The 22,995-nt window shown below is 47.8% G+C and overlaps 1 protein-coding gene and 1 long non-coding RNA gene across 11 annotated transcripts in view; one reads left to right on the top strand and one right to left on the bottom strand.

The window, feature by feature from the left end:
- The window catches only part of LOC127908694 (cytoplasmic FMR1-interacting protein 1 homolog), a 109,958-nt gene that overhangs the window by 78,695 nt on the left and 8,268 nt on the right, over window positions 1-22,995 (bottom strand). Inside the window, exons 2-6 of one of the 9 annotated variants that reach the window (XM_052467740.1) lie at window positions 13,602-13,722; window positions 13,419-13,508; window positions 6,854-6,931; window positions 6,346-6,447; window positions 5,408-5,589 (exon numbers count right to left, since the gene is read on the bottom strand). In XM_052467740.1, coding sequence (XP_052323700.1) covers window positions 5,408-5,589; window positions 6,346-6,447; window positions 6,854-6,931; window positions 13,419-13,508; window positions 13,602-13,718 — 569 coding nt within the window. In that variant the 5' untranslated portion in view covers window positions 13,719-13,722. Of the gene's footprint in view, window positions 1-5,407; window positions 5,590-6,345; window positions 6,448-6,853; window positions 6,932-12,818; window positions 12,844-12,870; window positions 12,896-12,922; window positions 12,938-12,981; window positions 13,007-13,033; window positions 13,053-13,085; window positions 13,105-13,314; window positions 13,340-13,366; window positions 13,392-13,418; window positions 13,509-13,601; window positions 13,723-22,995 lie in introns of those variants that run through there. The other 8 variants (XM_052467743.1, XM_052467748.1, XM_052467768.1 and 5 more) reach the window with 8 other exon arrangements.
- LOC127908700 (uncharacterized) lies at window positions 16,951-18,236 on the top strand. 2 transcript variants are annotated; one of them, XR_008068109.1, is made up of 3 exons: window positions 16,951-17,402; window positions 17,529-17,592; window positions 17,655-18,236. It is a non-coding gene; the product is annotated as an uncharacterized LOC127908700 (long non-coding RNA). The 2 variants fall into 2 exon arrangements; XR_008068113.1 differs by lacking the exon at window positions 17,529-17,592 and adding an exon at window positions 17,434-17,497.

Here is a 22,995-nt window from a genome sequence, read left to right as displayed (position 1 = left end):
AGGGGATGCTGAGTGATGATAGCAGGGAGGGGATGCTGAGTGATGATACCATCTAGTATCTATGATAGCAGGGAGGGGATGCTGAGTGATGATAGCAGGGAGGGGATGCTGAGTGATGATACCATCTAGTATCTATGATAGCAGGGAGGATGCTGAGTGATGATACCATCTAGTATCCATGATAGCAGGGAGGGGATGCTGAGTGATGATACCATCTAGTATCTATGATAGCAGGGAGGGGATGCTGAGTGATGATACCATCTAGTATCTATGATAGCAGGGAGGGGATGCTGAGTGATGATACCATCTAGTATCTATGATAGCAGGGAGGGGATGCTGAGTGATGATACCATCTAGTATCTATGATAGCAGGGAGGGATGCTGAGTGATGATAGCAGGGAGGGGATGCTGAGTGATGATACCATCTAGTATCTATGATAGCAGGGAGGGGATGCTGAGTGATGATACCATCTAGTGTCTATGATAGCAGGGAGGGGATGCTGAGTGATGATACCATCTAGTATCTATGATAGCAGGGAGGGATGCTGAGTGATGATACCATCTAGTATCTATGATAGCAGGGAGGGATGCTGAGTGATGATACCATCTAGTATCTATGATAGCAGGGAGGGGATGCTGAGTGATGATACCATCTAGTGTCTATGATAGCAGGGAGGGGATGCTGAGTGATGATACCATCTAGTATCTATGATAGCAGGGAGGGGATGCTGAGTGATGATACCATCTAGTATCTATGATAGCAGGGAGGGATGCTGAGTGATGATACCATCTAGTATCTATGATAGCAGGGAGGGGATGCTGAGTGATGATAGCAGGGAGGGATGCTGAGTGATGATACCATCTAGTATCTATGATAGCAGGGAGGATGCTGAGTGATGATACCATCTAGTATCTATGATAGCAGGGAGGATGCTGAGTGATGATACCATCTAGTATCTATGATAGCAGGGAGGGATGCTGAGTGATGATACCATCTAGTATCTATGATAGCAGGGAGGGGATGCTGAGTGATGATACCATCTAGTATCTATGATAGCAGGGAGGGGATGCTGGTGATGATACCATCTAGTATCTATGATAGCAGGGAGGATGCTGAGTGATGATACCATCTAGTATCTATGATAGCAGGGAGGGGATGCTGAGTGATGATACCATCTAGTATCTATGATAGCAGGGAGGGATGCTGAGTGATGATACCATCTAGTATCTATGATAGCAGGGGAGGGGATGCTGAGTGATGATACCATCTAGTATCTATGATAGCAGGAGGGGATGCTGAGGATGATACCATCTAGTATCTATGATAGCAGGGAGGGGATGCTGAGTGATGATACCATCTAGTGTCTATGATAGCAGGGAGGGGATGCTGAGTGATGATACCATCTAGTGTCTATGATAGCAGGGAGGGGATGCTGAGTGATGATACCATCTAGTGTCTATGATAGCAGGGAGGGATGCTGAGTGATGATAGCAGGGAGGATGCTGGTGGATGATACCATCTAGTGTCTATGATAGCAGGGAGGGGATGCTGAGTGATGATACCATCTAGTGTCTATGATAGCAGGGAGGATGCTGAGTGATGATACCATCTAGTATCTATGATAGCAGGGAGGATGCTGAGTGATGATACCATCTAGTGTCTATGATAGCAGGGAGGGATGCTGAGTGATGATAGCAGGGAGGGATGCTGAGTGATGATACCATCTAGTGTCTATGATAGCAGGGAGGGATGCTGAGTGATGATACCATCTAGTATCTATGATAGCAGGGGAGGATGCTGAGTGATGATACCATCTAGTATCTATGATAGCAGGGAGGGGATGCTGAGTGATGATACCATCTAGTGTCTATGATAGCAGGGAGGGGATGCTGAGTGATGATAGCAGGAGGGGATGCTGAGTGATGATACCATCTAGTATCTATGATAGCAGGGAGGGGATGCTGAGTGATGATACCATCTAGTGTCTATGATAGCAGGGAGGATGCTGAGTGATGATACCATCTAGTATCTATGATAGCAGGGAGGGGATGCTGAGTGATGATACCATCTAGTATCTATGATAGCAGGGAGGGGATGCTGAGTGATGATACCATCTAGTGTCTATGATAGCAGGAGGGGATGCTGAGTGATGATACCATCTAGTATCTATGATAGCAGGGAGGATGCTGAGTGATGATACCATCTAGTGTCTATGATAGCAGGAGGGGATGCTGAGGATGATAGCAGGGAGGGGATGCTGAGTGATGATACCATCTAGTGTCTATGATAGCAGGGAGGGGATGCTGAGTGATGATACCATCTAGTGTCTATGATAGCAGGGAGGGGATGCTGAGTGATGATAGCAGGAGGGGATGCTGAGTGATGATACCATCTAGTATCTATGATAGCAGGGAGGGGATGCTGAGTGATGATACCATCTAGTATCTATGATAGCAGGGAGGGGATGCTGAGTGATGATAGCAGGGAGGGGATGCTGAGTGATGATACCATCTAGTATCTATGATAGCAGGGAGGGGATGCTGAGTGATGATACCATCTAGTATCTATGATAGCAGGGAGGGGATGCTGAGTGATGATACCATCTAGTATCTATGATAGCAGGGAGGGGATGCTGAGTGATGATACCATCTAGTATCTATGATAGCAGGGAGGGGATGCTGAGTGATGATACCATCTAGTATCTATGATAGCAGGGAGGGGATGCTGAGTGATGATACCATCTAGTATCTATGATAGCAGGGAGGGGATGCTGAGTGATGATACCATCTAGTATCTATGATAGCAGGGAGGGGATGCTGAGTGATGATACCATCTAGTATCTATGATAGCAGGGAGGGGATGCTGAGTGATGATAGCAGGGAGGGGATGCTGAGTGATGATACCATCTAGTATCTATGATAGCAGGGAGGGGATGCTGAGTGATGATACCATCTAGTATCTATGATAGCAGGGAGGGGATGCTGAGTGATGATACCATCTAGTATCTATGATAGCAGGGAGGGGATGCTGAGTGATGATACCATCTAGTATCTATGATAGCAGGGAGGGGATGCTGAGTGATGATACCATCTAGTATCTATGATAGCAGGGAGGGGATGCTGAGTGATGATACCATCTAGTGTCTATGATAGCAGGGAGGGATGCTGAGTGATGATACCATCTAGTATCTATGATAGCAGGGAGGATGCTGAGTGATGATACCATCTAGTATCTATGATAGTAGGGAGGATGCTGAGTGATGATACCATCTAGTATCTATGATAGCAGGGAGGGGATGCTGAGTGATGATACCATCTAGTATCTATGATAGCAGGGAGGGGACGCTGAGTGATGATACCATCTAGTATCTATGATAGCAGGGAGGGGATGCTGAGTGATGATACCATCTAGTGTCTATGATAGCAGGGAGGGGATGCTGAGTGATGATACCATCTAGTGTCTATGATAGCAGGGAGGGGATGCTGAGTGATGATACCATCTAGTGTCTATGATAGCAGGGAGGGGATGCTGAGTGATGATACCATCTAGTATCTATGATAGCAGGGAGGATGCTGAGTGATGATACCATCTAGTATCTATGATAGCAGGGAGGGGATGCTGAGTGATGATACCATCTAGTGTCTATGATAGCAGGGAGGATGCTGAGTGATGATACCATCTAGTGTCTATGATAGCAGGGAGGGGATGCTGAGTGATGATACCATCTAGTGTCTATGATAGCAGGGAGGGGATGCTGAGTGATGATACCATCTAGTGTCTATGATAGCAGGGAGGGGATGCTGAGTGATGATACCATCTAGTGTCTATGATAGCAGGGAGGGGATGCTGAGTGATGATACCATCTAGTGTCTATGATAGCAGGGAGGGGATGCTGAGTGATGATAGCAGGCAGAGGGGATGCTGAGTGATGATACCATCTAGTATCTATGATAGCAGGAGGGGATGCTGAGATGATGATAGCAGGGAGGGGATGCTGAGTGATGATACCATCTAGTATCTATGATAGCAGGGAGGGGATGCTGAGTGATGATACCATCTAGTGTCTATGATAGCAGGGAGGGGATGCTGAGTGATGATACCATCTAGTATCTATGATAGCAGGGAGGGGATGCTGAGTGATGATACCATCTAGTGTCTATGATAGCAGGGAGGGGATGCTGAGTGATGATACCATCTAGTATCTATGATAGCAGGGAGGGGATGCTGAGTGATGATACCATCTAGTGTCTATGATAGCAGAGGAGGGGATGCTGAGTGATGATACCATCTAGTATCTAATATAATAATAATAATATATGCCATTTAGCTGACGCTTTTCCATCCAAAGCGACTTACAGTCATGTGTGCATACATTCTACGATGGGTGGTCCCGGGAATCGAACCCACTACCCTGGCGTTACAAGCGCCATGCTCTACCAACTGAGCCACAGAAGGACCATCTATGATAGCAGGGAGGGGATGCTGAGTGATGATACCATCTAGTGTCTATGATAGCAGGGAGGATGCTGAGTGATGATACCATCTAGTATCTATGATAGCAGGGAGGATGCTGAGTGATGATAGCAGGGAGGTTATGCTGAGAATGATGATACCATCTAGTATCTATGATAGCAGGGAGGATGCTGAGTGATGATACCATCTAGTGTCTATGATAGCAGGAGAGGGGATGCTGAGTGATGATACCATCTAGTATCTATGATAGCAGGGAGGGGATGCTGAGTGATGATACCATCTAGTGTCTATGATAGCAGGGAGGATGCTGAGTGATGATAGCAGGGAGGGATGCTGAGTGATGATACCATCTAGTATCTATGATAGTAAATGTGTTCCAGAATATACTGCATCTCCCATGGGACTGTAGTTTGACTGCTCATGATAGGATATCACTGCTCGTATCACTGCTCATGATAGGATATCACTGTATAGTATAGACCCATGGGCCCAGTTCCACCACTGTTGACCAGAGACCCATGGGCCCAGTTCCACCACTGTTGACCAGAGACCCATGGGCCCAGTTCCACCACTGTGAGTGACCAGAGACCCATGGGCCCAGTTCTACCACTGTTGACCAGAGACCCATGGGCCCAGTTCCACCACTGTTGACCAGAGACCCATGGGCCCAGTTCCACCACTGTTGACCAGAGACCCATGGGCCCAGTTCCACCACTGTTGACCAGAGACCCATGGGCCCAGTTCCACCACTGTTGACCAGAGACCCATGGGCCCAGTTCCACCACTGTTGACCACAGACCCATGGGCCCAGTTCTACCACTGTTGACCAGAGACCTATGGGCCCAGTTCCACCACTGTTGACCAGAGACCTAGTAGTAGTATAAAGTAGTGCACTATAAAGGGAATAGGTTCCCATGTAGGACCGTTCTGTACCGTTTGTAGGCAGAGTGGTCGTTCTTGACGCTACACTTCATGTTCTTGAGTTCATCCAGCACAGCGAACATGTTGATGAACTTCCCCAGGGTCAGGAGGTAGGCCTCGGAGACAAAGTCCTTCCTCCTCTCAGCGTGGCAGAGACGACGCACCTCCCCACAGAACCGGTCTATAGCCAATCGCTGATGAGGAGAAAGAGGGGGGGGGGGGGTCGACATGGATATAAGGTTTAACAGTTACATTTCAAGAACACATCTCTATATATTAATTTAATTTGAACAAATTAATGTGTATACAATATTTCACAGAACATATGAGAATATTATCTACAGAGAGAGAGAGGTGAGGTGTGAGGGTTCTCTGGCTGGTTGGTGGAGAGAGTGAGGGTGAGTGAGTGAGTGAGTGAGAGAGTGAGCCTTCGGCTGGTTGGTGTGACAGAGAGAGGGGTGAGGGTGTGTGTGAGAGAGAGAGAGGTGAGGTGAGGGTGTGTGAGTGAGAGGTGAGGGTGCCTCTGGCTGGTTGGTGGGACAGAGAGAGAGGTGAGGGTGCCTCTGGCTGGTTGGTGGGACAGAGAGAGGTGAGGGTGCCACTGGCTGGTTGGTGGGACAGAGAGAGAGGTGAGGGTGCCTCTGGCTGGTTGGTGGGACAGAGAGAGAGGTGAGGGTTTCTCTGGCTGGTTGGTGGGACAGAGAGAGAGGTGAGGGTGCCTCTGGCTGGTTGGTGGGACAGAGAGAGAGGTGAGGGTGCCTCTGGCTGGTTGGTGGGACAGAGAGAGAGGTGAGGGTGCCTCTGGCTGGTTGGTGGGACAGAGAGAGGGGTTAGGGTGTGTGAGTGAGAGAGGTGAGGGTGAGAGAGAGGTGAGGGTGTGAGAGAGGTGAGGGTGTGAGAGAGGTGAGGGTGTGAGAGAGGTGAGGGTGCCTCTGGCTGGTTGGTGTTACCTGGAAGTACATAAAGTTCATGAGCTTGGTGACCTCAGGCTCCAGCACCTCCACTGTCTTCTCATAGATCTCCACTCTGTTGGGCTGCTCATTACACTTCACCTGGTAGAGGGAGGAAGAGAGAAGAGAGCAATTCACATGGGGGATCAGGGTGCCTCTGGCTGGTTGGTGGGACAGAGAGAGAGAGAGGTAAGGGTGCCTCCACTGTCTTCTCATAGATCATAGTGGTCCTTCTGTAGCACAGTTGGTAGAGCACGGCGCTTGTAACGCCAGGGTAGTGGTTCGATTCCCGGACCACCAATGTATGCACACATACATGGCATATTTGGCATAAATGGCATATTTTTTATATATTTTTTTTATCTCCACTCTGTTGGGCTGCTCATTACACTTCACCTGATGAAGGGGAGATGATTGGTAACATATTTACATAGGTCCAGTGCACAACAGGTTGCAACTAGAACCCCACAGTATAGACGGTTTGTCAGCTGAGTTATGTGGAGGTTACCTGTGGGATAGCGCGAGAGCAGCTCCTCCACGTGTACAGCATCACAGCATACTCCTGGCCCTCCTCCAGCATCTCATTCTAGAAGGAAGACAGTTACAAGGCTCTCAAACACAATACAGCTACTTGCCTCACTCTCTGAGGTTCCTGAGGTACAATACAGCTACTAGCCTCTCTCTCTATGAGGTTGGTGAGGTACAATACAGCTACTAGCCTCTCTCTCTATGAGGTTGGTGAGGTACAATACAGCTACTAGCCTCTCTCTCTATGAGGTTGGTGAGGTACAATACAGCTACTAGCCTCTCTCTGAGGTTGGTGAGGTACAATACAGCTACTAGCCTCTCTCTCTCTATGAGGTTGGTGAGGTACAATACAGCTACTAGCCTGTCTATGAGGTTGGTGAGGTACAATACAGCTACTAGCCTCTGGGAGGTTCTCTGAGGTTCCTGAGGTACAATACAGCTACTAGCCTCTCTCTGAGGTTGGTGAGGTACAATACAGCTACTAGCCTCTCTCTCTCTATGAGGTTGGTGAGGTACAATACAGCTACTAGCCTGTCTATGAGGTTGGTGAGGTACAATACAGATACTAGCCTCTCTCTCTGAGGTTCCTGAGGAACAATACAGATACTAGCCTCTCTCTCTGAGGTACAATACAGATACTAGCCTCTCTCTCTATGAGGTTCCTGAGGTACAATACAGATACTAGCCTCTCTCTCTGAGGTTCCTGAGGTACAATACAGATACTAGCCTCTCTCTCTGAGGTTCCTGAGGAACAATACAGATACTAGCCTCTCTCTCTGAGGTTCCTGAGGAACAATACAGATACTAGCCTCTCTCTCTCTGAGGTTCCTGAGGAACAATACAGATACTAGCCTCTCTCTCTGAGGTACAATACAGATACTAGCCTCTCTCTCTGAGGTTCCTGAGGTACAATACAGATACTAGCCTCTCTCTCTGAGGTTCCTGAGGTACAATACAGCTACTAGCCTCTCTCTCTATGAGGTTGGTGAGGTACAATACAGCTACTAGCCTCTCTCTGAGGTTGCTGAGGTACAATACAGCTACTAGCCTCTCTATGAGGTTGGTGAGGTACAATACAGCTACTAGCCTCTCTCTCTGAGGTTCCTGAGGTACAATACAGCTACTAGCCTGTCTATGAGGTTGGTGAGGTACAATACAGCTACTAGCCTCTCTCTCTGAGGTTCTGAGGTTCCTGAGGTACAATACAGCTACTAGCCTCTCTCTCTGAGGTTGGTGAGGTACAATACAGCTAGGTTGGTGAGCCTCTACTAGCCTCTCTCTGAGGTTGGTGAGGTACAATACAGCTACTAGCCTCTCCTCTCTGAGGTTCCTGAGGTACAATACAGCTACTAGCCTCTCTCTATGAGGTTGGTGAGGTACAATACAGCTACTAGCCTCTCTCTCTCTGAGGTTCCTGAGGTACAATACAGCTACTAGCCTCTCTCTCTATGAGGTTCCTGAGGTACAATACAGCTACTAGCCTCCCTCTCTGAGGTTCCTGAGGTACAATACAGCTACTAGCCTCTCTCTCTATGAGGTTGGTGAGGTACAATACAGCTACTAGCCTCTCTCTCTGAGGTTCCTGAGGTACAATAGGCAGAGTTGGGTTCCTGAAGCTTGTATCACATAAATAACCTAGGTTGCAAGAATTCTGTATAATAATTTAAATACTAAAAATGTGAAGTTTTGAATCTGGTTCCTGAGGTACAATTCATAAACCATGTGCCATGGAGGTTGGTGAGGTACAAAAATCTCTTAAAACTATTTTGCCATCTATAGGTTGGTGTCAAATTTGGGTCCTTAAAATTAAACTGGTATACTTTATTTATCACAATTTTCATTTTACCAGGTTTGGTCTTTAATGCCGACAGGTTCCTTACTTCCTCCCCTTCCACTTTTACTAATGCTGCAGGTTCCTGAGGGTAGAACAGACATTTCCTACTAGCCTTAATTCTCTCCAGTCCTGATGATGTACAATACAGCTACTAGCCTATCTATCTATGAGGTTGGTGAGGTACAATACAGCTACTAGCCTATTTCTGGTCTTTTCTGCTGGTTAAATACAGCTAACCAACTTTCTAGGACTTGTTTTAAAATAGCTACTAGCCTCTGGGAAATGATTTCCTATTAAAATAACAGAGGTTGTAATCTGAACAAAGGGAGAGGTTGTAATGAACAAAGGGGTGAGGTTGTAATCTGAACAAAGGGACTAGATTGTAATCTGAACAAAGGGAGGTTCCTGATCTGGTACAAAGGGAGTGGTTGTAATCTGAACAAAGGGAGTGGTTGTAATCTGAACAAAGGGACTAGCCTGTAATCTGAACAAAGGGAGGGTTGTGAGGTGAACAAAGGGAGAGGTACTAATCTGAACAAAGGAGGGTTCCTGAACAAAGGGAGAGGTTGTAATCTGAACAAAGGGAGAGGTTGTAATCTGAACAAAGGGAGAGGTTGTAATCTGAACAAAGCTACTAGCCTTGTAATCTGAACAAAGGGAGAGGTTGTAATACAGCAAAGGAGAGGTTGTAATCTGAGCAAAGGGAGAGGTTGTAATCTGAGCAAAGGAGAGGTTGTAATCTGAACAAAGGAGAGGTTGTAATCTGAACAAAGGAGAGGTTGTAATCTGAGCAAAGGGAGAGATTGGTCTGAGGTACAATACAGCTACTAGCCTCTTCCCTAATCTGAGCAAAGGAGTGGTTGTAAATGACAAAGGGAGTGGTTGTAATCTGAACAAAGGGAGGGTTCCTGAGGTACAAAGGGAGAGCTACTGAGCCTTGTAATCTGAGGTTCCTGAGGTTGTAATCTGAACAAAGGGAGAGGTTGTAATCTGAACAAAGGTTCCTGAGGTTGTAATCTGAACAAAGGGAGAGGTTGTAATCTGAACAAAGGGAGAGGTTCCTGAACAAAGGGAGAGCTACTGCCTAATCTGAACAAAGAGAGGTTCCTGAACAAAGGAGCTACTAGCCTCTGAACAAAGGGAGGGTTGTAATCTGAGCAAAGGGAGAGATTGTAATCTGAGCAAAGGGAGAGGTTGTAATCTGAACAAAGGGAGGGTTGTAATCTGAACAAAGGGAGAGGTTGTAATCTGAGCAAAGGGAGTGGTTGGTAATCTGAACAAAGGAGTGGTTGTAATCTGAACAAAGGTTCCTGAGGTTGTAAATCTGAACAAAGGAGAGGTTGTAATCTGAACAAAGAGAGGTTGGTAATCTGAACAAAGGGAGAGGTTGTAATCTGAACAAAGGAGTCCCTGTAATCTGAGGGGAGTGGTTGTAATCTGAAGAAAGACCTTGTAATCTGATAAAGGGATCTAATCTGATGGGAGAGGTTTGTTCTGAACAAAGGGAGAGATTGTAATCTGAACAAAGGAGAGGTTGTAATCTGAACAAAGGGAGAGGACTTGTAATTAAAAAAGGGAGTGGTTGTAATCTGGAAAAAGGGATTTGTAATCTGAACAAAGGGAGAGGTTGTAATCTGAACAAAGGGAGAGGTTGTAATCTGAACAAAGGGAGAGGTTGTAATCTGAACAAAGGGAGAGGTTGTAATCTGAACAAAGGGAGAGGTTGTAATCTGAACAAAGGGAGAGGTTGTAATCTGAACAAAGGGAGAGGTTGTAATCTGAACAAAGGGAGAGGTTGTAATCTGAACAAAGGGAGAGGTTGTAATCTGAACAAAGGGAGAGGTTGTAATCTGAACAAAGGGAGAGGTTGTAATCTGAACAAAGGGAGAGGTTGTAATCTGAACAAAGGGAGAGGTTGTAATCTGAACAAAGGGAGAGGTTGTAATCTGAGCAAAGGGAGAGGTTGTAATCTGAGCAAAGGGAGAGGTTGTAATCTGAACAAAGGGAGAGATTGTAATCTGAGCAAAGGGAGAGGTTGTAATCTGAACAACGGGAGAGGTTGTAATCTGAACAAAGGGAGAGGTTGTAATCTGAGCAAAGGGAGAGGTTGTAATCTGAGCAAAGGGAGAGGTTGTAATCTGAACAAAGGGAGAGATTGTAATCTGAGCAAAGGGAGAGGTTGTAATCTGAACAAAGGGAGAGGTTGTAATCTGAACAAAGGGAGAGATTGTAACCTGAACAGAGGGAGAGGTTGTAACCTGAACAAAGGGAGAGGTTGTAATCTGAACAAAGGGAGGTTGTAATCTGAACAAAGGGAGAGATTGTAACCTGAACAAAGGGAGAGGTTGTAATCTGAACAAAGGGAGAGGTTGTAATCTGAACAAAGGGAGATATTGTAACCTGAACAAAGGGAGAGGTTGTAATCTGAGCAAAGGGAGAGGTTGTAATCTGAATAAAGGGAGAGGTTGTAATCTGAGCAAAGGGAGAGGTTGTAATCTGAATAAAGGGAGAGGTTGTAATCTAATCTGAATAAAGGGAGTAGGTTGTAATCTGAATAAAGGAAGAGAGGTTGGAACTAATGGGGATCCATAATAAACCCCAGGAAGAGTAGCTGCTGCCTTGGCAGGAACTGATGAGGATCCATAATAAACCCCAGGAAGAGTAGCTGCTGCCTTGGCAGGAACTAATGAGGATCCATAATAAACCCCAGGAAGAGTAGCTGCTGCCTTGGCAGGAACTAATGAGGATCCATAATAAACCCCAGGAAGAGTAGCTGCTGCCTTGGCAGGAACTAATGAGGATCCATAATAAACCCCAGGAAGAGTAGCTGCTGCCTTGGCAGGAACTAATGAGGATCCATAATAAACCCCAGGAAGAGTAGCTGCTGCCTTGGCAGGAACTAATGAGGATCCATAATAAACCCCAGGAAGAGTAGCTGCTGCATTGGCAGGAACTGATGAGGATCCATAATAAACCCCAGGAAGAGTAGATGCTGCATTGGCAGGAACTAACGGGATCCTGGTTGATGTGGTTGTTACTGACATGCAGCACATGGCATTTTCATTTCAAATAGTCTGGGCTTTTAGTCGATCGGAGAATACTTTTTTAGATTTAAAGGAAAATAAATCCTATTTTTGCTGCACCATATCCCTGGCTCTCTGTGAATGCTGCACCATATCCCTGGCTCTCTGTGAATGCTGCACCATATGCCTGGCTCTCTGTGAATGCTGCACCATATCCCTGGCTCTCTGTGAATGCTGCACCATATCCCTGGCTCTCTGTGAATGCTGCACCATATCCCTGGCTCTCTGTGAATGCTGCACCATATCCCTGGCTCTCTGTGAATGCTGCACCATATCCCTGGCTCTCTGTGAATGCTGCACCATATCCCTGGCTAATGCTGCACCATGGTCTCTGTGAATGTCACCATATGCATGGCTCCCTATGAAACCTAGCACCATATGCCAGCAGCCCTTTGCTGCAACCATAACCCCTCTGTCCCTGTTCTGGGGGCTGGAATCTAGAGGAATCCCTGATTTCATAATGTCCAAAGCCTGCTGATGTACTGTGCTGTTATTGTGTTTGTATTGCTGAGCTCTGGCTTTCCTATGTATTCAATAGGCTACACATTGCAACTGGAACCTGGCTCTCTGTGAATGCTGCACCGGATCGGTGGCCTGCTGCACCATGTGTCTGGAACCTGGTACTTACCATGCTAGAGTGGCCGGTGGACAGTGGCCTGGCTCTTTGTGAATGCTGGAACCATATATCTGGCTTGTCCATGCTAGGGAACAGTGGCCTGACACAGGTCTGGAACCTGGTACTTACCATGCTAGAGGGACAGTGGCCTGCTCCCTGTGTCTGGAACCTGCAGCCCTACTTCCATGCTAACCATAACAGTGGCCTGTTCTGTGTCTGGAGAACCTGGTAAGTTAATGATTTCATAATGTCCAAAGGCTGATGTACTGTGGCCTGCTATTGTGTGTCTGGAACCTGGTACCATTACCATGCTATTCCGGAGGCCTGCTCATGTGTCTGAACCTGGTACTTACCATGCTAGAGTGGCCGGTGGACAGTGGCCTGCTCGATGTGTCTGGAACCTGGTACTTACCATGCTAGAGTGGACGGTGGCCTGCTCGATGTGTCTGGAACCTGGTACTTACCATGCTAGAGTGGACGGTGGCCTGCTCGATGTGTCTGGAACCTGGTACTTACCATGCTAGAGTGGACGGTGGACAGTGGCCTGCTCGATGTGTCTGGAACCTGGTACTTACCATGCTAGAGTGGACGGTGGCCTGCTCGATGTGTCTGGAACCTGGTACTTACCATGCTAGAGTGGACAGTGGCCTGCTCGATGTGTCTGGAACCTGGTACTTACCATGCTAGAGTGGACAGTGGCCTGCTCGATGTGTCTGGAACCTGGTACTTACCATGCTAGAGTGGCCGGTGGACAGTGGCCTGATCGATGTGTCTGGAACCTGGTACTTACCATGCTAGAGTGGCCGGTGGACAGTGGCCTGATCGATGTGTCTGGAACCTGGTACTTACCATGCTAGAGTGGCCGGTGGACAGTGGCCTGATCGATGTGTCTGGAACCTGGTACTTACCATGCTAGAGTGGACGGTGGCCTGCTCGATGTGTCTGGAACCTGGTACTTACCATGCTAGAGTGGACGGTGGCCTGCTCGATGTGTCTGGAACCTGGTACTTACCATGCTAGAGTGGACGGTGGCCTGCTCGATATATCTGGCGATCCCCGTCACAAAGGCATTACGGTCCTCAAAGTTGGTGTTGAAGTTGGGCTTTGGAGAGAGAGAGGATGTTTTAATCAAATTAAATCTACATTCAGGTGTTTACCTGCTGAGCTTGACAGGAGATCTGAGAACAGTTCTTACCTGGTACATGAGGGAGCAGGGCAGGGGCTCGATGCAGGGCTGCTGGTCTGGGAGAGGCAGCTCCTCCAGAAGGTCCACATTGGACAGAGCATCCTCCAGGGTCACCGTGGACGCCATGATGCTGCAACAACACACAGATATAGGAGTTAGAGACATGATGCTGCAACAACACACAGATATAGGAGTTAGAGATATGATGCTGCTGCAACACACAAATATAGGAGTTAGAGACATGATGCTGCAACAACACACAGATATAGGAGTTAGAGATATGATGCTGCAACAACACACAAATATAGGAGTTAGAGACATGATGCTGCAACAACACACAGATATAGGAGTTAGAGATATGATGCTGCAACAACACACAGATATAGGAGTTAGAGATATGATGCTGCATCAACACACAGATATAGGAGTTAGAGACATGATGCTGCAACAACACACAGATATAGGAGTTAGAGATATGATGCTGCAACAACACACAGATAAGTCAGGACTCCTATTGGACTCAGCCATGCCTCCTTGTCCATCCAACATCAGATTTGCCACCAATGCTCCTATAGGACACATCACAGCACTCTATACTCTCTGTAAACTCGTCATCTCTGTATTCCCGTCACAAGACCCACTGGTTGATGCTTATTTATAAAACCCTCTTAGGACTCACTCCCCCTTATCTGAGATATCTACTGCAGCCCTCATCCTCCACATACAACACCTGTTCACTCCCCCTTATCCGAGATATCTACTGCAGCCCTCATCCTCCACATACAACACCTGTTCACTCCCCCCTATCTGAGATATCTACTGTAGCCCTCATCCTCCACATACAACACCTGTTCACTCCCCCCTATCTGAGATATCTACTGTAGCCCTCATCCTCCACATACAACACCTGTTCACTCCCCCTTATCTGAGATATCTACTGCAGCCCTCATCCTCCACATACAACACCTGTTCACTCCCCTTATCTGAGATATCTACTGCAGCCCTCATCCTCCACATACAACACCTGTTCACTCCCCCTATCTGAGATATCTACTGCAGCCCTCATCCTCCACATACAACACCTGTTCACTCCCCCTATCTGAGATATCTACTGCAGCCCTCATCCTCCACATACAACACCTGTTCACTCCCCCTATCTGAGATAGCTACTGCAGCCCCCATCCTCCACATACAACACCTGTTCACTCCCCCTATCTGAGATATCTACTGCAGCCCTCATCCTCCACATACAACACCTGTTCACTCCCCTATCTGAGATATCTACTGCAGCCCTCATCCTCCACATACAACACCTGTTCACTCCCCCTTATCTGAGATATCTACTGCAGCCCTCATCCTCCACATACAACACCTGTTCACTCCCCCTATCTGAGATATCTACTGCAGCCCTCATCCTCCACATACAACACCTGTTCACTCCCCCTATCTGAGATACCTACTGTAGCCCTCATCCTCCACATACAACACCTGTTCACTCCCCCTATCTGAGATATCTACTGCAGCCCTCATCCTCCACATACAACACCTGTTCACTCCCCTTATCCGAGATATCTACTGCAGCCCTCATCCTCCACATACAACACCTGTTCACTCCCCTTATCCGAGATATCTACTGCAGCCCTCATCCTCCACATACAACACCTGTTCACTCCCCCTATCTGAGATATCTACTGTAGCCCTCATCCTCCACATACAACACCTGTTCACTCCCCCTATCTGAGATATCTACTGCAGCCCTCATCCTCCACATACAACACCTGTTCACTCCCCTTATCTGAGATATCTACTGCAGCCCTCATCCTCCACATACAACACCTGTTCACTCCCCTTATCTGAGATATCTACTGCAGCCCTCATCCTCCACATACAACACCTGTTCACTCCCCCTATCTGAGATATCTACTGCAGCCCTCATCCTCCACATACAACACCTGTTCACTCCCCCTTATCTGAGATATCTACTGCAGCCCTCATCCTCCACATACAACACCTGTTCACTCCCCCTATCTGAGATAGCTACTGCAGCCCCATCCTCCACATACAACACCTGTTCACTCCCCCTATCTGAGATATCTACTGCAGCCCTCATCCTCCACATACAACACCTGTTCACTCCCCCTATCTGAGATAGCTACTGCAGCCCCCATCCCATCCTCCACATACAACACCTGTTCACTCCCCCTATCTGATATACCTAATGCAGCCCTCATCCTCCACATACAACACCTGTTCACTCCCCCCTATCTGAGATAGCTACTGCAGCCCTCATCCTCCACATACAACACCTGTTCACTCCCCCCTATCTGGGATATCTACTGCAGCCCTCATCCTGGTAAATATATCCAATGCAAAAAAACATCTACATATAAACACTATCAATATGAATTCCCATATATTGACGTTAATTCCCATAGAAAGATTCTACCTCTGAATATTCCCCAAAATGTGCAACCCTAGTCTAGAATGTCATTTTAAGAGACTTCCCTTCACTGGAACTAAGGGGCCTAGTCTGAACCATGAAAAACAGCCCCAGACCACTATTCCTCCTTCACCAAACTTTTCAGTTGGCACTATGCATTGGGGCCAGGTAGCGTTCTCCTGGCATTCGCCAAACCCAGATAGTGTAGTGCGATTCATCCCTCCAGAGAACGTGTTTCCACTGCTCCAGAGTCCAGAGTATTGTGTGCGGCTGCTCTGCCATGGAAACCCATTTCACAAAAAGCCCCTGACAAACAGTTCTTGTGCTGACGTTGCTTCCAGAGGCAGTTTGGAACTTGGTAGCCGAGGAAAGATGATTTGTACACGCTATGTGCTTCACACTCGCCGGTCCCAGATTGTGTGGCCTACCACTTTGTTGCTGAGCCGTTGTTGCTCCTAGACGTTTCTACTTCACATTAACACCACTTGCAGTTGACTGGGCAGCTCTAGCAGGGCAGAAATTTGCTTAACTGACTTGTTGGAAAGGTGGTATCCTATGACGGTGCAACGTTGAAAGTCACTGAGCTCTTCAGTAAGGCCGTTCTACTGCCAATGTTTGTCTATGGAGATTGCATGGCTGTGTGCTCGATTTTATAAACCTGTCAGCAACGGGTGTCACTGAAATAGCTGAATTTCAAGGCGTGTCCACATACTTTTATATAGACAGTGTAAAGTACAGGACAGGTCCAGGTATAACATAGTAGCCTAGTATAAATGATTAAACGCTCCAGCTGTAGGTTAAATACTGATCAAACCCCTCAGGCTGTAGGTTAAATACTGATCAAACCCTCAGGCTGTAGGTTAAATACTGATCAAACCCCTCAGGCTGTAGGTTAAATACTGATCAAACCCTCAGGCTGTAGGTTAAATACTGATTAAACCCCTCAGGCTGTAGGTTAAATACTGATTAAACCCCTCAGGCTGTAGGTTAAATACTGATTAAACCCCTCAGGCTGTAGGTTAAATACTGATTAAACCCCTCAGGCTGTAGGTTAAATACTGATTAAACCCCTCAGGCTGTAGGTTAAATACTGATTAAACCCCTCAGGCTGTAGGTTAAATACTGATTAAACCCCTCAGGCTGTAGGTTAAATACTGATTAAACCCCTCAGGCTGTAGGTTAAATACTGATTAAACCCCTCAGGCTGTAGGTTAAATACTGATTAAACCCCTCAGGCTGTAGGTTAAATACTGATTAAACCCCTCAGGCTGTAGGTTAAATACTGATTAAACCCCTCAGGCTGTAGGTTAAATACTGATTAAACCCCTCAGGCTGTAGGTTAAATACTGATTAAACCCCTCAGGCTGTAGGTTAAATACTGATTAAACCCTCAGGCTGTAGGTTAAATACTGATTAAACCCCTCAGGCTGTAGGTTAAATACTGATTAAACCCCTCAGGCTGTAGGTTAAATACTGATTAAACCCTCAGGCTGTAGGTTAAATACTGATTAAACCCCTCAGGCTGTAGGTTAAATACTGATTAAACCCCTCAGGCTGTAGGTTAAATACTGATTAAACCCTCAGGCTGTAGGTTAAATACTGATTAAACCCTCAGGCTGTAGGTTAAATACTGATTAAACCCCTCAGGCTGTAGGTTAAATACTGATTAAACCCCTCAGGCTGTAGGTTAAATACTGATTAAACCCCTCAGGCTGTAGGTTAAATACTGATTAAACCCCTCAGGCTGTAGGTTAAATACTGATTAAACCCCTCAGGCTGTAGGTTAAATACTGATTAAACCCCTCAGGCTGTAGGTTAAATACTGATTAAACCCCTCAGGCTGTAGGTTAAATACTGATTAAACCCCTCAGGCTGTAGGTTAAATACATTCTAATTAGCTTCGTTGCAGTCTTGATAATACAGTCACATGCTTCTCTTTCTCTCTACTGCTGATGGAGATTTATTGCCATGGAACAATAAAAACTCACTGCAATCAAAACAGACCGTCAGATCGGTATTACAAAGGACTGTGGGGACACGCAATCACCCACGGACAGGGTGTGAGAGGGATACCGGCCCGACAGGCGGCAGACCGGCCCGACAGGCAGCTAGACCGGCCCGACAGGCGGCAGACCGGCCCGACAGGCGGCAGACCGGCCAGACAGGCGGCAGACCGGCCAGACAGGCGGCAGACCGGCCCGACAGGCGGCAGACCGGCCCGACAGGCGGCAGACCGCCAGACAGGCGGCAGACCGCCCGACAGGCGGCAGACCGGCCCGACAGGCAGCTAGACCGCCCGACAGGCGGCAGACCGCCCGACAGGCGGCAGACCGGCCCGACAGGCGGACAGGCTGCAGACCGGCCCGACAGGCGGCAGACCGCCCGACAGGCAGCTAGACCGGCCCGACAGGCAGCTAGACCGGCCCGACAGGCGGCAGACCGGCCAGACAGGCGGCAGACCGGCCAGACAGGCGGCAGACCGGCCAGACAGGCGGCAGACCGGCCAGACAGGCGGACAGGCGGCAGACCGGCCAGGCAGGCGGCAGACCGGCCCGACAGGCGGACAGGCGGCAGACCGGCCAGACAGGCGGCAGACCGGCCAGACAGGCGGCAGACCGGCCAGACAGGCGGACAGGCGGCAGACCGGCCCGACAGGCGGACAGGCGGCAGACCGGCCAGACAGGCAGACAGGCGGCAGACCGGCCAGACAGGCGGCAGACCGGCCAGACAGGCGGCAGACCAGCGGCAGACCGGCCCGACAGGCGGCAGACCGCCCGACAGGCGGCAGACCGGCGGCAGACCGGCCAGACAGGCGGCAGACCGGCCAGACAGGCCCGACAGGCGGCAGACCGGCCAGACAGGCGGCAGACCGGCCAGACAGGCGGCAGACCGGCCAGACAGGCGGCAGACCGGCCAGACAGGCGGCAGACCGCCCGACAGGCGGCAGACCGGCCCGACAGGCGGCAGACCGGCCAGACAGGCGGACAGGCGGCAGACCGGCCAGACAGGTGGCAGACCGGCCAGACAGGTGGCAGACCGGCCAGACAGGCGGCAGACCGGCCAGACAGGCGGCAGACCGGCCCGACAGGCGGCAGACCGGCCAGACAGGCGGCAGACCGGCCAGACAGGCGGCAGACCGGCCCGACAGGCGGCAGACCGGCCCGACAGGCGGCAGACCGGCCAGACAGGCGGACAGGCGGCAGACCGGCCAGACAGGCGGCAGACCGGCCAGACAGGCGGCAGACCGGCCCGACAGGCGGCAGACCGGCCCGACAGGCGGCAGACCGGCCAGACAGGCGGCAGACCGGCCAGACAGGCGGCAGACCGGCCAGACAGGCGGCAGACCGGCCAGACAGGCGGCAGACCGGCGGCAGACCGGCCAGACAGGCGGACAGGCGGCAGACCGGCCAGACAGGCGGCAGACCGGCCAGACAGGCGGCAGACCGGTTCAGGGGACGCTCCACCAACAGACACTAGTGCTGAGAAATGAACTGAAATGTTGGCTATTTTTCGGTTTTAAACAACTACCGACATCGGTTCAATAATATGAAGTTTTCCTCGAGCAGTGGATCATCATCCTGGTTCTGGGGACCCACAGGGTGCACATTGTAGTTCATTACCACGGTTTCTGAGCTAAAATATGTAGAGTTTTGTTCTGTTGGAAACTACAACTCCCATCGCACAGTTCAGCTGGTCTGATTTACTGTATCTCTAGAGCAGTGGTTCATCCTGGTTCTGGGGACCCACAGGGTGCACATTGTAGTTCATTACCACGGTTTCTGAGCTAAAATATGTAGAGTTTTGTTCTGTTGGAAACTACAACTCCCATCGCACAGTTCAGCTGGTCTGATTTACTGTATCTCTAGAGCAGTGGTTCATCCTGGTTCTGGGGACCCACAGGGTGCACATTGTAGTTCATTACCACGGTTTCTGAGCTAAAATATGTAGAGTTTTGTTCTGTTGGAAACTACAACTCCCATAATGTATTTTCAGGTAGAGATGTGGTAGAGAGTGGTTCATCCTGGTTCTGGGGACCCACAGGGTGCACATTGTAGTTGTTGCATTCGCACTCCACACCTGATTGAAATCATCAAAGATGATGAGTTGATCATTTGAATCAGCTGTGTCGTGCTAGGGGAAAAAACTACAATGTGCACCCTGTGGGTCCCCAGCACCAGGATGAACCACTGCTCTAGAGATACAGTAAATCAGACCAGCTGAACTGTGCGATGGGAGTTGTAGTTTCCAACAGGACAAAACTCTACATATCTTAGCTCAGAAACCGTGGTAATGAACTACAATGACCATATAATCCATTGCTCGCAGGTGTGTTTCTTTTACACCGGCTACGTTAGGTTAGTAGTGTTGGGCAGACACGGACAGTAGTGAGAAGAATGCATCGTGGGGTATCTCTACATGATCTCAGATCTCCAGGTATTTAAATCTGTTGCATCTCGAGGTATCTCTACCTGAAAATACATGATCTCAGATCTCCAGGTATTTAAATCTGTTGCATCTCGAGGTATCTCTACCTGAAAATACATGATCTCAGATCTCCAGGTATTTAAATCTGTTGCATCTCGAGGTATCTCTACCTGAAAATACATGATCTCAGATCTCCAGGTTTATAAATCTGTTGCATCTCGAGGTATCTCTACCTGAAAATACATGATCTCAGATCTCCAGGTTTATACATGCACTAAGTCGGGGGTTCCCAAACTCGGTCCTGGTGCCCCACTTGGGTACAAGTTTCGTTTTTTGCCCTAGCACGACACAGCCGATTCAAATAATCAAATATTGATGATGAGTTCGTTATTTGAATCAGCTGTGTCGTACTCGGGCAAAAAAACATTTAAAAATGCACCCATAGTAAAGCTATCAGGTGCCTGTAGTAAAGCTATCAGGTGTGTATACTTGTGGAGCATCAGGCTATCTAACAGGCTGGAGGCTATCAATGTGTATACTATCTAACAGGCTGGAGGCTATCAATGTGTATACTATCTAACAGGCTGGAGGCTATCAATGTGTATACTATCTAACAGGCTGGAGGCTATCAATGTGTATACTATCTAACAGGCTGGAGGCTATCAATGTGTATACTATCTAACAGGCTGGAGGCTATCAATGTGTATACTAACAGGCTGGAGGCTATCAATGTGTATACTATCTAACAGGCTGGAGGCTATCAATGTGTATACTATCTAACAGGCTGGAGGCTATCAATGTGTATACTATCTAACAGGCTGGAGGCTATCAATGTGTATACTATCTAACAGGCTGGAGGCTATCAATGTGTATACTATCTAACAGGCTGGAGGCTATCAATGTGTATACTATCTAACAGGCTGGAGGCTATCAATGTGTATACTATCTAACAGGCTGGAGGCTATCAATGTGTATACTATCTAACAGGCTGGAGGCTATCAATGTGTATACTATCTAACAGGCTGGAGGCTATCAATGTGTATACTATCTAACAGGCTGGAGGCTATCAATGTGTATACTATCTAACAGGCTGGAGGCTATCAATGTGTATACTATCTAACAGGCTGGAGGCTATCAATGTGTATACTATCTAACAGGCTGGAGGCTATCAATGTGTATACTATCTAACAGGCTGGAGGCTATCAATGTGTATACTATCTAACAGGCTGGAGGCTATCAATGTGTATACTATCTAACAGGCTGGAGGCTATCAATGTGTATACTATCTAACAGGCTGGAGGCTATCAATGTGTATACTATCTAACAGGCTGGAGGCTATCAATGTGTATACTATCTAACAGGCTGGAGGCTATCAATGTGTATACTATCTAACAGGCTGGAGGCTATCAATGTGTATACTATCTAACAGGCTGGAGGCTATCAATGTGTATACTATCTAACAGGCTGGAGGCTATCAATGTGTATACTATCTAACAGGCTGGAGGCTATCAATGTGTATACTATCTAACAGGCTGGAGGCTATCAATGTGTATACTATCTAACAGGCTGGAGGCTATCAATGTGTATACTATCTAACAGGCTGGAGGCTATCAATGTGAATACTATCTAACAGGCTGGAGGCTATCAATGTGTATACTATTTAACAGGCTGGAGGCTATCAATGTGTACACTATCTAACAGGCTGGAGGCTATCAATGTGAATACTATCTAACAGGCTGGAGGCTATCAATGTGTATACTATCTAACAGGCTGGAGGCTATCAATGTGTATACTATCTAACAGGCTGGAGGCTATCAATGTGTATACTATCTAACAGGCTGGAGGCTATCAATGTGTATACTATCTAACAGGCTGGAGGCTATCAATGTGTATACTATCTAACAGGCTGGAGGCTATCAATGTGTATACTATCTAACAGGCTGGAGGCTATCAATGTGTATACTATCTAACAGGCTGGAGGCTATCAATGTGTATACTATCTAACAGGCTGGAGGCTATCAATGTGTATACTATCTAACAGGCTGGAGGCTATCAATGTGTATACTATCTAACAGGCTGGAGGCTATCAATGTGTATACTATCTAACAGGCTGGAGGCTATCAATGTGAATACTATCTAACAGGCTGGAGGCTATCAATGTGTATACTATCTAACAGGCTGGAGGCTATCAATGTGTATACTATCTAACAGGCTGGAGGCTATCAATGTGTATACTATCTAACAGGCTGGAGGCTATCAATGTGTATACTATCTAACAGGCTGGAGGCTATCAATGTGAATACTATCTAACAGGCTGGAGGCTATCAATGTGAATACTAACAGGCTGGAGGCTATCAATGTGAATACTAACAGGCTGGAGGCTATCAATGTGAATACTATCTAACAGGCTGGAGGCTATCAATGTGAATACTATCTAACAGGCTGGAGGCTATCAATGTGAATACTATCTAACAGGCTGGAGGCTATCAATGTGAATACTATCTAACAGGCTGGAGGCTATCAATGTGAATACTATCT

This window comes from Oncorhynchus keta, chromosome 1, assembly GCF_023373465.1.
Source record: "Oncorhynchus keta strain PuntledgeMale-10-30-2019 chromosome 1, Oket_V2, whole genome shotgun sequence".
Classification (NCBI taxonomy): Eukaryota; Metazoa; Chordata; class Actinopteri; order Salmoniformes; family Salmonidae; genus Oncorhynchus; species Oncorhynchus keta.
Note: the sequence above shows the minus strand (reverse complement) of the source record. Positions and strands in the feature narration are given on the sequence as shown.